The 17,120-nt window shown below is 36.8% G+C and overlaps 1 protein-coding gene across 1 annotated transcript; it reads right to left on the reverse strand.

Moving 5' to 3' along the window:
- Window positions 1-1,535: 1,535 nt before the first annotated feature.
- On the reverse strand, window positions 1,536-16,948 carry LOC147496643 (11-beta-hydroxysteroid dehydrogenase A-like). Its single transcript, XM_086559592.1, has 7 exons — window positions 16,700-16,948; window positions 15,624-15,816; window positions 15,428-15,513; window positions 8,331-8,462; window positions 8,079-8,243; window positions 7,595-7,851; window positions 1,536-1,683 (listed from the first exon to the last, which is right to left on the reverse strand). Exons 1-7 carry the CDS (start codon window positions 16,883-16,885, stop codon window positions 1,647-1,649), a joined length of 1,056 nt encoding a protein of 351 aa, XP_086415718.1. The 5' UTR covers window positions 16,886-16,948; the 3' UTR covers window positions 1,536-1,646.
- Window positions 16,949-17,120: the final 172 nt, after the last annotated feature.

Raw genomic sequence — 17,120 nt, forward strand, 5'->3', positions numbered from 1 at the left:
TTGATGTCTTTGCAGCTCAAAAGGTGAGAAAAATAAACTTTAAATGATGCCTTGATTTGCTTGGGTTGGTTCATATTTATTTCCCTCTTCTATTTTGCTACTAGTGCTATGATATGTTTCTTTTTTCCATTTTGCAGTTGTGTTGTTATATGTTCAGTAGACTTTAAATGATTCGAAAGTCTTTTATCTCAAAATGATGGGTGATTACCATCATTATCTCGCTGAGTTTAAAACTGGTGCTGAACGTAAAGAAGCAATTGCGGAGCTGGATACTCTAGGGAGGAGTCATACAAGGACAACACTTTAATTATGCAGCTCCTGAGAGATAACCTCACTTTGTGGACCTCTGACATGTAGGATGATGGGCCAGACGAGATAAGGAGGTAGTTTGTTGTTTTATGTGCTTTGATTGTCAGAAAATATAAAGCATATGTCTAGTTGAACTGCTGCTTCATTCTTCCATGCTATTGCTCATCAATACTTGTCTTTTATTGGAATTATTTGTGAATGTATTGAGACCGTGAAATCAGCTTATTATGATTGATTTATGGTGTTTGCATGAATTGGATATGAAATGTTGGAATAAAAAAAAAAACTTGTCAATGAGCTTAGAAAAAAAGGCCTCACTTTGGATCGTCGCCTAAGGCCACATCCACCCTTGAGCCGGCCCTGTGTATAGGTGCAATAGATATTGGAGACGAAGAAATCATAACATTTGGACAGCCTCCGCGGGACTGCCGTAAAATTCGAACAAGAACTTTGAGCTCCCTACGCGAGTGTCTTTGCGTGATTGATGAATATATTGATCATATTATGGTATGGGTTATGAAACAATATGGGGTGGCGAGTTCATGGGCCAGAGAACATGTTATCAGGGGAGAAATGCTTGGCCCATTACAAGGAGAGTCTTTTATAACTCTAACTTTCAAGATTTTAAAAGGCCCTTAGTTTGAAGTATTGAGTATTGACTATCAAGGTTACTATGATCTACGAAAAAAAGAATTTAAACAAATTCTGACTGATGGAATTCAGTCACCTTTAGAGAGATTTGAAATTGTTGCTCACGTTGGCAGCCTCATTTCTCCTAGAACTGGTGGAAAAACAAAGAAGAAGGTGAAGAGGAAGGTGAAGAAACAATCAAGGCTCCTCATTAGACATCAAAGGCGGAGTTTCCTTGGTGGTTGGCTCCGTATTTAATGTAATCTTGATTTTTTTTCTTGTTTTCGTTGAGGTGATTCATACTTGTAAGGTTTCAAGGGTAATTTAAAGTGAAGCAAGTCTTTAAAATTTGAATTTATTTCGTTTTCATCTATCTATTTAGAATTGTTTGTACCTTGTTTAAAAGTTTGTTATTCTGGTTTCTTTTCAGATTGTCCAGCTACACACAGTAACCAGTTACTGGGTTTGAAACCAGAAATTTTCTCCTGGCTACCATTACTCAGTTTTGATTCCTGGTAGGCAGTCTTAATCTGGAAGGCCATTTTACCTCTATGTATCATATTTGATCAAGGAAGATGTGTGAAAAGATAAGAATATATCATATAATCATACCAACACCCTTTATTTACTGAAGATACCACTGAGAACCTGCGTGAGTACTTAGTATCCACAGTATCTTAGAAATTTCAGCTTGAAACTCGATAGAACTAATCTGCCTTAATCTCAGGTGATCGTACGGAAGGTGGGTATGTTAGAATAGTTGTATGAACACAAAGAACTAAAGTAGTAACGTAAGGAACAAGAGCAATAAAGAAACAAGGATAGCAAGAATCGGGAATAACCAAGGCGCTGATTAGGGCCCCTAAGGAAAGATTTCGCCCCTTCCAATGGTGCGAAAAGGCAACAAGGGCGCCTTTCCTCACACAGATTCAATGGTTAACAAGAACTGACTTTGCACTAGAAACGCACTACCCTCTGTAACAAAGAATATAACTCTCTCTCGGCCGACAAAGAAGAAGAGAAGAAGAAAAGAACCGGGTTTGAGTTTCTCGCTTTCTCCGAAGTTGAGTTTCGATCAAGTCTATTTTCTATGGACTCACAAATCCTATTTATAGAGGTTAGGAGAAAGAGAGACCAACTCCTAATAGAACACCAAACTTGTCCGCCAAGAAAAAGGCAAAACAAGTTTAAAGCTATCGGTCAAACCACTACCCACAACAAGAAGCCCAAGCCCAAGCCCTAACCCTACCCGATGTGGTGGATAACCAATGTGGGACTATCTACTATGCACTAAAGTGGAGAGAACACATATGGTTCATCTCCTCCACTTTGCACACACTCACAAGTATTTCAAATACACTTAGGGGTGTGTTTGGAAGTTTTCCTTTGGAATTGGAATTGAAAATATAATTCCAAAACTTACAATTTTAAGTAGTTAAAATTCCCTAAATATATGGAAATCTCAAGTTTCTACCCCTATAGAAACTTACAATTCATTTTGGGGATTTGAGGTTTCTATTCCAAAGGCATAAAAAGTTGCCAAACAGTGACTCTTAATTTTCGTAAATATATTATGAATTCCACCCTAAAAATCCCGGTTTGCCAAACACACCCTTAGAGATTCCAACAATCCCCCACTATTTCAAAATACTAATAGTCCCCCACTATTTTTGGAATATGATATTACAAAAGAAATGGGTTAACGAAATGCCGAGAGAATCGAAAAACAATGCATAAGATATCGGTGCTTTTCGGCTTGAACTACCATAGGTAACATGTCTTATAATACGCGAAAGTGGTGGATTAAAAAATCTTTGAACCAACATTCCCTTGTAGTAAAAATAGAGGACATGCACCCACATTGCTCTTTCATTATATGCCCGCTTCAAGGTGTTATTGCTTTTTTGCCCTCATACGCCTCGTGTTATGTGAATGCTCTAGAGTACTTGCCTCAATACTCATAAGAACCCACCCAGTTCTACATTCACGTAGGGGATATCCATCAAGTGTACATAGCAGTTAAAAATACACTATCTCATAAAAATAATGGACTATGGATTCCATTAAGAGTAAAATAACTCATCCTTTTCTCATTGCTATTCAAGTTATACAAAGTATACAATAATGCTATCTAGTCATAGGGTGGGACGCCTCAAAGAAAGACAATAGCATACCGTGAGCTTAATTTAGGTGACTTGTTTTTCCCTTGAACCTACTTCATGGGATCTCCAATCACATAGGGGGTTGCCGCCGTGTCGCCCTATCTAAGGCAAAAGTCCCATCCCCTCGACGATAACCACTTGCCTCCAAAGAAGTGGTGCGGTTAGACATGTGGCCAAACTAAGTCCAACCTAACATAATCTCTAGCAAATGCTTGATTAAGTTATATCTCAACTTACATGTATTCTTTTCCCATCAGACATAAGTTAACATGTCTTAGCTATTGAATGAGACAAATTGCAAAGCATATACACATCGAGGTCAAGCTTAGAGCCAATGGGAAGATTTGCCAAGAGGTTGCTAACCCACTCAAAGATCATCACATGCCTTTTCTAAGGCGATTAGCTTGATGATATCCAAGACACTCAATTTCCACCAAAGGTAAACACATAAACATTACATCGATCCAGCTTTATAACATATTACCCTTCTAACAATGATGGAAATCTACTAAATATCACCCATAATCAATGGCTCGCTATAAGACTTGGATAATCCGACAATATACATCAAAGTTCCTTATAAGGACACAATGGGTTATCACCAAGATGCCATTAATGTAGGCAATGTCATGTCTCACATACATTATCCATCAAGTACAATTGGCTACCAATGATATTGACTTATTTAGTATGAGAAAACACAATGAGATTATTTTTCATAAGATGGATATTTGCCACAAAAGGTGTTAACACATGCTTACTATCATAATATCCATACTTTTCAATGAAAAATATTTCTACTAAGTGCTATAACAATATAATGAGACCAACATGAGTTTTAATTCCTATATTCACCACCATTCAATTCTCAGAGTGCCCGAATTTCCCTATACCATCCGCCGGGTCGGTTTAAGGTACTGTGGTTTTCAACCATATTCAAACGCCAACATCTTGACAACCTAATATAGCAATTACAGAAATGAGTTTAACAACATAATAAACTATCATTTTCAATGACGGTTTATGATGTGTTTCAAATAGGAATTTCTCCTCGTCTCATACACATTCTCAATGCTAGCACTCATGATATTAAATCATCTAAACAAAGAGAGATTAACACATATGTCTTGCTTTGCTCTAAAGAAAGTACACATTTTTTTATCAACAACGGTGCTTTGACATCCATATGACACTAATATGTTGTTGAATTGCTCATGCCATTTATAGGCCAATCAACTCATACAAAGATTTAACTAAATTGTATACCTTCACCATCACCGGTACTACTTGGTATTGTAGTTCCAAGACAACTACTCAACTAGAGTCTTTAGAATTCTGTAGAAGAAATTCTAGTTATATGAGCAAGGTTTCAAAATAGTATAAATCTTGTCTCTCGATTGAAACCCCTTGGCTATTATTATTAGCATTGTATGTTTGCAATACAACTATCACGCTTTTAGTTTTCTTTTGAAGATCCAATTCAACCTATAGATCCCCCAATAAATCAAGAGTCCAGTTTAGAGGAGTTGTATCCTTCAAAAAGGACACTTCTCATGTATTTACAAACTTCCTTATAGGTTAATGAATCTTCCTCAAGAAACATATAAACATCATCACCGTGAATGGTGGAAATACTCATTGATAGTCTTCCAAATTTCTTGTGCAGAAATAATGGGATTATCTTATGCAGTTCATTATGAACATTCAACCACTCTATGCCAATTTCTCAGAAAGCACAACCTCAAATAAAATTAGCATATAAGACATTCAATAATAGTGTGGTATCTACAAAATTGTTATCACTCATGACAACTGAAAACAAACATCACTATTATGAGTTTCACCAATGAATATCTACTAGATAATTCTAGGTCTCAAAAAGACTTCTTTTAGATTCATTCACAATAGCCTTGGCAAGACACCCCCCACATTTTGAAGCATTTTTGATAGGCCCAAGACCTTTCCATACTTTATAGTTCAAATCTTTCCAATTATCTTGTGAGATGAACTATGGTAAAACAAGTTATGCATATATGGGTCACCACCCCCACAGTTCAATAGTTACTCAACCTAATCAAACTTACATGCAAAACACATTATACCGCTACAAACACTAAAAAGAAACAACAACAATAAAATGCACTCTTATGACAAGAATATATTTTACTCAAGTCTATGATTCTCGATCATATAAACATAGTCATATTATGTTCATGTTATCTATATGAAAGGAAATCCACAAAAGATTCTAATGAATCTTAAAGAATAGAAGAATCGATGAAAAGGGTTTTACCCGAGATAATATCATTATCATCCTTCTTTTCATCATTCAACATTCCAACTATCATAGGGAGACAATCCACGACTTGTACATCACCTTAGCTATTTATCCATAGTTATAGGAGGATAATGCCTAATAAGACAATCCACAAGCTGCTACATCTCTTTGTCTAAAATAGTCACCTGGAGGATATTGTCTAAGAAGACAATCCATAACCTTACATCTCCTCGACTAAATTAGGTTTAGGAGGATATGATTGTTTCCCATATTGTTTCCTCTCAGACAACGATACTCATTACTTAATAATATATGACATGGTTAAACTTCATGTCAATGTTAAATAATGCATTCATGCCAAACATGGTAAATATCATATCATAGGTTCGTGAAAAGTAAACTTTAACTGCACCCCTCACAACAAAAAGTATAATGATATTTAAGCAAATCTAGCCACCGAATATGCAAAACAACCGAGGACTTCACCTCCTCTTTTTACATGAGCTCAAGCAAGATAGGATACCCTATTAACAAGACCTCAAGTACTACCACAACATCTAATGGCTCAACCCATTAATGTCTTCAACTAGAAAAATTTACCAATAAACTATTATCAAGTTTAAATTAAATCCATCCACGATGATTAATATCCAAAACTAGCATGCTACACAACTTTAACATATGCTATATTGATATATGCTACAAGTTACTTCATCTAACATGTATTTTCACAACAAGAAATTATACCCATCGCCTAACAACACGCTCACTCAATAAAGGTAAGCAATTTATGCATTGAATACATTATAATTACTATCTAAGATTTGAGAGTGGTTGATATTAACTATCTTAAGGTCACTCTTAGACCATCTACATACATCTACATATGTACAAAGAAAATAATATCAACTACTTCTAGTCAAACCAATTAATATCTTAGTGATAAACACGATAATAATTTGTTGACTAGGTTATTAAAGAAGTTTAAGCTTAGGATTTTCCTCCTAAAGAAAAGCTAGCATGCAACTCAAGGCAAGAATATCACCATATAATCAAACCAAAAAGAATTGCAATGAGTGAAAGAATACGATACCTAACCGATTGAAAAATCGGATTACCATATTTTCCTCCTTCTAGAAAAAACAGTTCAAAAGAACTGTAATTCTGAACCAGCTCAGGACGAATTGGGTATCAAGCCTTATACCACTGGAAAGCTCTTTGAATCAGCTATCCAACACAAGAAGCGGATTGCAAAACCGAGCTCTGAGCTGAAAGTTATAGCAGTTTCCGTAACGAGTGACGCAGCTGTCAAAAAGACGAACTTTGACGTTTTTCTTGATAGAAATCTCATATTTGACTCCCACAAACGTAGGCGAAAAAAGTCTACAACCATATAGGGTTTGATAAACCACAAAAGATCAATAAATATTCAATCTTTAATTGGTTTCCTATCAAAAACGAAATTATTAGAAAATTTCTAAAGTCATAACCCAATAACACAAACAATAACTCAAAGTAAAAGACTTATCTTTTGATTGTCAGATAAAGCACTCTCCTTTGTTCTACTACAAAACTCTTTCCTTAAGATTGTTAGAATAGTTGTATGAACACAAAGAACTAAAGTAGAAAAAGGAACAAGAGCAATAAAGAAACAATGACAAAGCAAGAAGAATCGGAATAACCAAGGCTGATTAGGCCGTTCTTAAGGAAAGATTTCGCCTTCCAATGGTGCGTAAAGGCAACAGCAAGGGCGCCTTCCTCACAGATTCAATGGTTAACAAGAGCCCGACTTTGCACTAGAAACGTACTACCCTCTGTAACAAAGAATATAACTCTCCTCCGGCCGACGAAGAAGAAGAGAAGAAGAAAAGAACCGGTTTTGAGTTTTCGCTTCTCGAGTTGAGTTTCGATCAAGTCTCTCTGCTTCTCTATGGACTCACAAATTTATTTATAGAGGTTAGGAGAAAGAGAGACCAACTCCTAATAGAACACCTAAAACTTGTCGCCAAGAAAAAGGCAAAACAAGTTTAGGCTATTGGTCAAACCACTACCCACAACAGTAAGCCCAAGCCCAAGCCCGAACCCTACCCGATGTGGTGGATAACCAATGTGGGACTATCTACTATGCACTAAAGTGGAGAGAACACATATGGTTCATCTCCTCCACTTTGCACACACTCACAAGTATTTCGAAATACACTTAGAGATTCCAACAGGGTATAGGAAAAACTTGGCACCCGTGAGATCCAAGATGATCTTGCTCCATGTATCCCGTTCTGATGGGCCTGATGGCCCTGTGAGGAGTATAACGCGGTCCAGCCATTCCAGTATCTCTGGACAGAAGAATCTCCAGTAGTACAACACCTTAAACCAGGCTGGTACTGTAATATATTTGTCACCTCGACGGACACTATTTAGTATGGCCTTTACACAGTCTTCTACATAGGCAACTGGAGTTGGACCAATTTCAACCTGCCCAATGAAGTAAAAAAACAAAAACAATAACAATCATGAGTATCATTGGCCCAAAAGACTGACAGCCAGAGAGAGCAATTAATCCAATTATTACTCTTTGCATAAAGAGGCGTAACAATCTTGGATGTGTATTCACTCTCCTTGTACTTGATTCTTTAACAAATTCCATATAATACGAGACTAAGAAAAAAAAATTGTAGGATGATGGGAAGTGAAAACCTTACATCTCTCAATTCTTGATCAACCTCCAATTTCTTTTCTTTGACCAGGAACTTTCCTTTGGTCATCTCTGACTCTATAAGTCCAGGAGTTACTATTGTGATTTTAACATCAGGACCAAGTTCGACTCTCAAAGATTCGTAGAAATTTATTACTGCTCCTTTGCTTGCCTACAACCACCAAACGTAAACACGAAAATTCAGCTATTAGAATATAAATGTTAACCATCAAGAAAAAATTGAGGTCAGATGACTTACACAATAGAAGGACATTCTTGGAACCGGAAAATATCCTGCCGATGAAGCTATCACAACAATCTTGCCTCTGCTTTTTCTAAGATGAGGAATTGCAAAATAAGTTGGGTAAATTGCTCCCCAGAAGTCTGTGTCCTGTGCAACATATAGGTCATGAGTATCTAAATCTAAATAACACTCCATAACATGCATGTAGGGAACCATAAATACCATTTACCAACCTTGGACACTACTTGAACACTACTTGAACATATTTTAAATGACTTTTTCATCAGTTAATGAAACTAATACTGCCCTGAGAATCATTGGAATCATTGCTTTAATGGTTTAGAGGTGATACGTAGACCTACGTTTTGAAATGATTAATAATATCACTGTAATTAAGAGCAGATGAATTACAATGCCGAGTATTTGCACATTGGGCGATTGTTACATGCCAATTTGAATTAAGTTGGTTAGTAGTTCCTTGGGCATTATATCTATGTAGTTAAGATTAGCGGGTTAGTTAGGAGACTCAGTAGTATCGTTCAGTTCAGTTGCAGGGCGGCTCAAGGCTTTTGAGGGCCCTAGGCGAAAGTTGAATCGGGTCCTTCAACCATTAGAGAGGGGGAGCTAGACTATATATTGAACTATAGTGATATGAGCCTACTTTGATAAGATTTGAGAGAATCTACAAACATAATTAAATTAGAATCTTTTATCAAATAGAAGTATGGAATGGAACATGTTAACACATTCAATGATTTCAAATATTACTTGAACCTAAATGGTACACAGAAGTGGCACGCAGAAGTACATTTCATGCTTCAAAGTTCACATTAACATGATACTATTAACACATAGCCGGGTTCTAAGGAACCCCTCCCCACTATCGAGTAGGCTAATTTAGATCTCCTTATTTACTTAATTTAGAAACACCTCCCTCATTAAATTTATCTCTTACTAAATTTAGAATAAGCCCCACTTTTATTAATATAATTTGAATAAGGTCCTTTTTGTATTAATAATTTAGAAACACCTATCTAATGTCGCTTAAATTAAATAATTACCCCCATTTTGATAATTTAAAATAACCTCCCTAATATCACTTAAATAACATAATTATCTCCCATTTTGTTTTAAAAAAATAAATAGATGAGTCTTTCCTATATAATTACAATTACGATTTACAATTATAATCCAAAAAAACCATACTAACTATCGATCTAGAGGGGCGGGTGAGACTTAAGAAAACCGATGTGTAGCACGGTTTGCATACTTGTTGAAATATACGCCGCTTCAGGCTTCACAAATATTCATAGACAGTAGGCTATAAGAGACTCAGCACAAAGCCCCAAACCTTTATCAAACACCTTAAAGCCCAAATTATTTGCAGTTAGTGGCTTTAAAAGACTGAGCCCAAACCTTAGCAACACCTTAAAGACCCACCCATTAATTTGACACTAAAATCAAAACCAACTTCGTCAACAAGTAAAAATGGGCTGAATTTGGGGACCTTGGCCTGCCAGAGCTCTATGCAACTGCCTATTTTGCTATATGGTAGAGCCGGCCTTGGATGTAAGGTAGTGGGCAGTTCATGACTATTACTATCTAGCAAATGGAGTAGTGGCTTGTGAGTTAATAAAAAATGTAGGTTGATTATTATTGCAATAATTCTACACTGACACAGAAAAACTAACATAGTTGATCAATAGTGATGTGGCACTGCAACATCAATGTTGCACAATGATAAACTACCACTGCAATATTAATGTTGCACCCAGAAATAACACTGCAACATTAATGTTACACTATGAAAACCTCTGCAACATCAATGTTGTCTCGAGAAATACAACTATAATATCAATGTGGCACCATAAAAACCACTACAACATTAATGTTAGTTGCACCGAGAAATACAACTGCAACGTCAATATTGCATCACAAAAACCACTGCAACATCAATATTGCACCATGAAAAATCAATGGAATGAATGGTTTGTTATAAAGAAAAGATGAGAATGGAAAAAAAAATAATGAAAAGATGATATTGAAAATAGAATAAGTGTTTTGAGAGAGAGAAAAGAGATTTTTGGCTCATATTTTCACCACTGCAACATCGATGTTACAATATGTCATGTCACTGTGTATTGACCGTGTCATTTTTTCTGTGTTAGTGTAGTATTACTTTTATTATTGTGATTGACACATTGTGTTTATCTTGGAGGCATTGGTTCCCTCAATAGAACCATTTGGGGTTTCCTCGAATTAGCTCGAATCTATCTTACAATAAAGAAGGTAGGCTGATTATTATTGTGATTGACACATTATGTTTATCTTGGAGGCATTGGTTCCCTCAATAGAACCATTCGGAGGTCTCGGGTTTCCTCAAATTAACTCGAATCTATCTACAATATAATAGATTATGCTAGCAAGGTGGGCATTCCTTTCAGTCAGGATGAAACTACAAAGCAAAAGAAGCGAATCGATTATGCTCGACTATGTATTGAGGTAAATGTTTCTGCCAAGCTTCCAGATTCATTTACAGTTGAATTGGCACTAGGAGATGAACGGATCATCTCGCTTGAGTACCATTTGATCCCAAAAAGATGTGAAAAGTGTCAAAAGTTTGGGCATGAAATTGAAAAATGTTTGGGTGATGCAAATTCAAGGAGGTTGAATACCATTAACATAAGTGGAAGAATGAGTAGACTCAATACTGTACAATCTACTGGATTTGATGCTAACAATGTAACCAGTTCACGGGAAGGAAGGCAGAATGAAAGAATGACTCCTAATGCCAGTGTAGCTATGAGAATGCTATGAGGAATATTGTAACGTATGCTGGCAATGGAAGTGGAGAAGATGTGAATAGAAGAATATGGAGAGTTAGGAGTCGTCCTAGTGCCATCTCTGAAGGTGCAGGAACAAATTGCATAAGAAATGATAGAGGCAAAGAGATCAGGGAGCAGCCCACTGGTACAACTGCCCAACATGAACCAAATAGCCAGAGTAGTGGTGCTCAGGGGAATGGAACAAAAGTTGAAGAGCTCAATACTGGTGTACATGAGACTGGAACCGATCCTTCTGTATGTACCAGTTTACTCGTACCCCTACGAACGACCATCATTGGGTACTATTATAAGAGCCGCCCACTAATGAGACGTGCTTGCTTGCCCTACTACTATGTCATTCCCGCTTGCCTACTAGTGAGGCGTGCTTGCTTGCCCGCTACTGTGGGCATTCCCGCTTGCCTACTAGTGTGGCATTCAGGCATGCCTTCCATTGACACTGCCCACTAATATAGCACCCAAGTTATATATAGCAGGTCCGGAGATATGTCAAAGGATTTTTTTTTCATATAAAGCTTTTGGAAATATTTCATACAAAGAAGGAAATATCTCATCAAATAAGGAAAGAGTATTTTAAGCAATAAAAAGCTTAACATATTCATTTTTCTATAAATACCCAACAATCATTTTAAACAAAGAACTACGTACATTTTTGAGACTTGATTCCAGAGAACGATTTAGATACATAGGCAGCCATTGGTGGTACAGTCTCTCTCACTTCATATCAACCTCTCCAACAAGATCATTGGTGTGTTTGCGTGAGTTCTCACCCAAACACCTTCCTTTGGACTTCAGCTAGTACTTTATGTGCCTGCTGAGATAACAACTCCTATAGTAAATATGATTGGTGAAACTATGGATATTCCTCATATGAACACTTTTTTTTCAAAGAGAAACTTCAAGTAACTAGAGAGATAAGAGTAATATGGTTACACCAATCCAGAGTCAGCCTAGAGATATTTCGATTAACCAACTGTCATGTAGTAGAGAACGACACATGTATGAAGGGCTAGTTGTTGGAAATGAGGATGAAGATCTATCAGAGAATGAGACTGAGTTCTTTACGGATGCAGTATCCCCAACACCTGTTTTGCAAAAGAGCTCATCAAGGTATGTAGCACCTTCTAAGGATTAAAATCAATGGACTACTGTGAAGCCAAAAAGAAGCAATCGGATCTAAGAGCATGATTTAGGAGAAGTAGAACCTACGTTGGCAATGATGAAGAAAGTAAAGTCGTTACTGAAAAACAAAAAGATGAGAAATCTTGAGGACTACACTAAAAAAAATTTGGATGATACTTTGGGACTCACTTATGTGTGTTGTGCTTGCGAATATTTCTTTTGCAACTATGAGAAAGCGCAGACTCATTTTAGGAAGGATCATCCTAAGATTGTTAAAGAAATCATGACTAGGAAATAGGACTACTATCTCTACTTACTTAGGTTCGATTGTAGGATGACTAGTATGTTATTATGTATGTTAGGCTTGAAGCTTGTTGGTATAGAGTCTTTGTGTTCCTCCTTTTAATGATCTAACTCTTAGGGAGGCTTGTAAGGTTTAACCTTTTGCAATAATAATAGGTGGGGTACCTTAATCCCAACTTAATCTTTAAAAAAAAAAAATAAAAATAAAATAAATAAATAAATAATCAGCCTACATTCTTTATTAACTCACAAGCTTATATACAAGTTAATGTAAGTTACATCCACTAGCTACTCCATGTACTTTACGTCATTAGCTAAAATTAACTGACCAATACTATTGAGTCTCCTAACTAACTCACTAATCTTAACTACATAGATATAATGCCCAAGGAACTCCTAACCAACTTAATTCAACCACCAACCTATCTCTTGTTGTTTCCACCAACTCCGGCCTCCTTGGTTGTGGCAATTCCATCTCTTGAAAAAGAAGCTTCCTGCTTTGAGAATATCTCTGGAACTTCTAATCTAAATCCTTCACAGCCGAACAATGAGGGAAGAAGATGGAGCTCGTTGCTCAAAGAAATCCCACCTTCCGCTGGTTGTGAGGAGTTATTTTATTTTGAACCCGAATTTTCAAGTGATGCACTGGTTATTATTGAAGACCAAGTGTTTGAAGAAGGTGCGAAAGAGTGGGAGGACCGTGTAGTGGGGTTTTTTCTCGACAAAAAGCTCCCATATACTATGGTAAAGACCAATGTATCAAAAAGATGGAACTTGAAAGACGATTTTGACTTAGCTCTTGATGGAGATATATACTATTTCAAGTTTTACAACAATGAAGACAGAAAGTGTCCTGGATAACGGGTCATTCTATATTGCAGGAAAATTGTTTGTTATCCGACCTTGGACAATGTAAGTTGAAGAGAATAGAGATTTAATTAGTAGAGTCTTTGTTTGGGTGAAGCTTTATAATGTACCAAAACATTTGTGGAATGAAAGGGATTGAGTTACATAGCTAGTTCTCTAGGTAAGCCTCTATTCATGGATAAAACAACTGAGGGAAAACAAATGCTGACTTTTGCCAGGATTTGTATTGATATCCATGCTGATAAAGAATTGCCTGCATCTATTAAATTGAAGAGTAGAAATGGGAATAACTACAAAATTCTATTAGAATTCCCATGGAAGCCCCTGATTTGCACCAAATGCAAGGCTTTTGGTCACAATTTAATTGGATGTGAAAAACAAATACCAAAAGCCACTCACAGTGCAAGAATTAACCAAACGACGCATAAGAACGATGGGAATGTAAAGAGCACTCAAGGGGCATGGAGAAAAAAGGGACATAGACACAAGAAGGTCCCAGGTGAGCTGATCATCGAAGCCACCATAGGCAGTCCACCAGTGAGAAATTTGAATGTAGGTAACAAATTTGCTGCCCTTGCAAATAACACAACACTAGTTTCTATCTCTGATATTGTTCAAGCTACTACAATGAGAGAATGTGTCATTGGCATAGAAACTCAACAAGATAGTATACATTTTCTCCAAGACAAACACCACCAAATAATGTATGAAGCTCTTGTGAATACAAGTGAGGATGAATGCTCGAATACTATCGATGGTGAGGTCGGTAGAAAGAAAGAGAATGAGTTCTTCAATGACCACATTATTCTTGTTACAAACCAAATTGAAGGCACTCATCCTCAAGATTCTATTGAGGTTACTTCTGAAATTTTGGCAGTAACACTTCTGATTAATAGAGATGAATGGAGAACTATTGAGAAGAAAAAGAAAACTAAAAAGCACGTTCAATGATCTCCTGGTGAAATTGATGATTCCACTCTCGCCATGATAAAAAAAGTTTCCTCTTTGGCCAGGAGTTAAGCATCTTGATGGTTATATTAATTAAAGAGATTTGGGATGAGCGAATGGGTCAGACATTTGCTTGCATCCATTGTGGAACCTTCTTCCGAGAGTTTGATAAGGCCCAAAAGCATGTTTCGAAAGATCATCCAGTCTTGCAAAACAATTCGAAAGGAAAGTAGGTGGAATGAGGTACTTCTAGTAATTGTGTACTTTGACTAGATTTGGTGTTAGGCTTGAGGCCTTAGAACTTGTGTTTTTGTCGAACCTCCTTCTAATGACTATACTCTTAGGGAAGGTATGTATGAGAGTGATGTCTCAGGAACTCCATATGTAACAAGTTGATTATCAATAAAACAGGTGGGGGTCAGCTTTAACCCAAGCTTAACTTTTCGGAAAAAAAAAAACTTAATTCAAATTGCCATGTAGCCACGATCTTTTACCTAAGCTAATAATACGATTTTAAATTTGACATTTTGTATCTCCTTTATTATTTCCAACCATTTTACCACTTAGAATATCACCGGTGCACAACCCTAATTTGGAAGACACAAATAGTCAGATAAACATACACAACAAGGATAAAATTAATTTTTCATCAAATTCCAATGCCAAAGAACTCTCTGTTCATCTAACCACAACTCACCACTTAAATAGACTGATTAAGTAAAGTAAAATTTCTTAGTCATGACAAAGAAGGTAGTGGGCTTGTCTAAATTTTCCCCATATTCTCTAGGTGAGAAACTTGAGAGCTAAGTTACATTGTCTGCAACTGACACGGAAATGAAGGTTCTGACACACTGCGAAATATAAAAAATTGAAGCATATCAAATACAATATGTGTATGATATGTCTCCAACATGGACACGTGGATACATATCTTGTCACGAATTATTTTAAAAATATGGTGTGTCCATGTAACATAGCTTGAGAAGGAAAAAACGTAAAGAGGAAAAAGAGAGGGATAAACTAGTTTACCATTACTTGTTGAAAATTGTCGACATTTGGGGCATCTTCAAATAAACACACAGAAACGATCCCTGCACTAAGCACAAGATGATCCACTGTGGGAATATATTCAGTCATTGTTAGCAGTATTCATTTATCAAATCGTAACTGTAAAATACTACTTCAAATCACAACAATAGGATATAATTATGTCTTTAGCTCTTACACCGCCCAAAGTGATTTACTGCTTCTTCTACCATTCGCCTACAATCATCAATCTTAGCAACATCTGCATGGATCACTAGAACATCAGGAGAGCCATATTGATAGGCCCTCTCTGCAACTTCTTGAAGACTATTCTTCCTTCTTGCAACAAGGACTAAAAATGCTCCTTGCTTGGCATACTGATAAGCAAGGTTCTGCAGGGAATTACAAAAGCAATCACAAAAGAAAACTAATTGGTAAGAAAAAATGACTTCAACCAACTCTAGCATTCCAAATTAGGTCATGTACGTCCTCCTTGATAATGTAAAGCTTTTCTTTGTGGAATGTTGATTTTTAGTATTGTGGAAAATTATAGTGCTCAACACGGTTTGACCCAAAAGTGTTAGATTTATCACTCATAAGGCAATGCACAACGATAAGTACGTATATGTTGCATTGATGTGCAAAAAGCGAGCATAGATGCGCAAAATGTAGATGTATTACACTGATGGAAATCGTTGGCATTTCAAAAGCGAGATGTACGCTGTGATGTGTGATGTATCTTTGGAAATTCAGAAAGCTCCACCTGATCAAAGGGAATTGTAGGTACTACTGCAACTTGACCAAGCCGCTTTCTGATAATTGGGGAGAGGATGCTGCATGATGCATCACGAAGCTCTATATGATTAAAAATTAAGCTAGAGTTACTTTTTGGGGGGGAAAGGTTAAACAAATTGTAGAAAAGTGGAGGGGGCCAAAACCTGTAAAATTGGTTGAAATTTTCAAACAAAATAAGGTCTTCATAACGCCCAGATCAACCTCGGCAAATAACTCCACAGATTGAATTTAGTGATGGCAACTAATTGAAAATCAAATAACTAGAAGAGCGTGCCGAAACCAGTAAATCTTAAGATGGGAAGTTCGTAGTTTGCCACACAATGCTCTCGACATGCACTAAAATGAAGCTTAACTAGACATAGGCATACAAGATAATTAGTATAGCACATTGTTACGAACACACCTTAAAAAGCTAAATCAATGACATAGAAACCACTAAACCTAAACTGTATAGACAATGCATGTACATAGAAGACGAACCTCGCCAATACCCGACGAAGCTCCAGTAATGAGTACAACCTTTCCCGCGACATTTTCGCTGAAGAAGATTGATTTAAGAGTAGAGAGCAAGAACTTAAAGAAAAGAAATGGTGGCACGAGCATCAAAAGAGTGAAGAAGGTTGCTGGAAGAGCAACTATGTTCAAGAAGTTGTTAATTAGATCCATTGTCTTTGAGCAATTTGCAAGATACCGTGTAACAGACTGTTCAGTAAGATAGTGAAAGATTAGAGAGGAGCTAGAGACTGATAAGAAGAAACGTTATTATAACCGTTGCATGGGGATGAAAGGACACGTTGAGGTTGCTTTGGGTATGTGTCCATTTCCAGGAGTGATTTTTTTGCTCCCATCGGGATTTGCTCCAAGGGAAAGAGGAACCAACCAAGTGTCCACTGAAAAAGGG

Source organism: Coptis chinensis, chromosome 5 (assembly GCF_015680905.1).
Source record: "Coptis chinensis isolate HL-2020 chromosome 5, ASM1568090v1, whole genome shotgun sequence".
In the NCBI taxonomy this organism is placed as follows: domain Eukaryota; kingdom Viridiplantae; phylum Streptophyta; class Magnoliopsida; order Ranunculales; family Ranunculaceae; genus Coptis; species Coptis chinensis.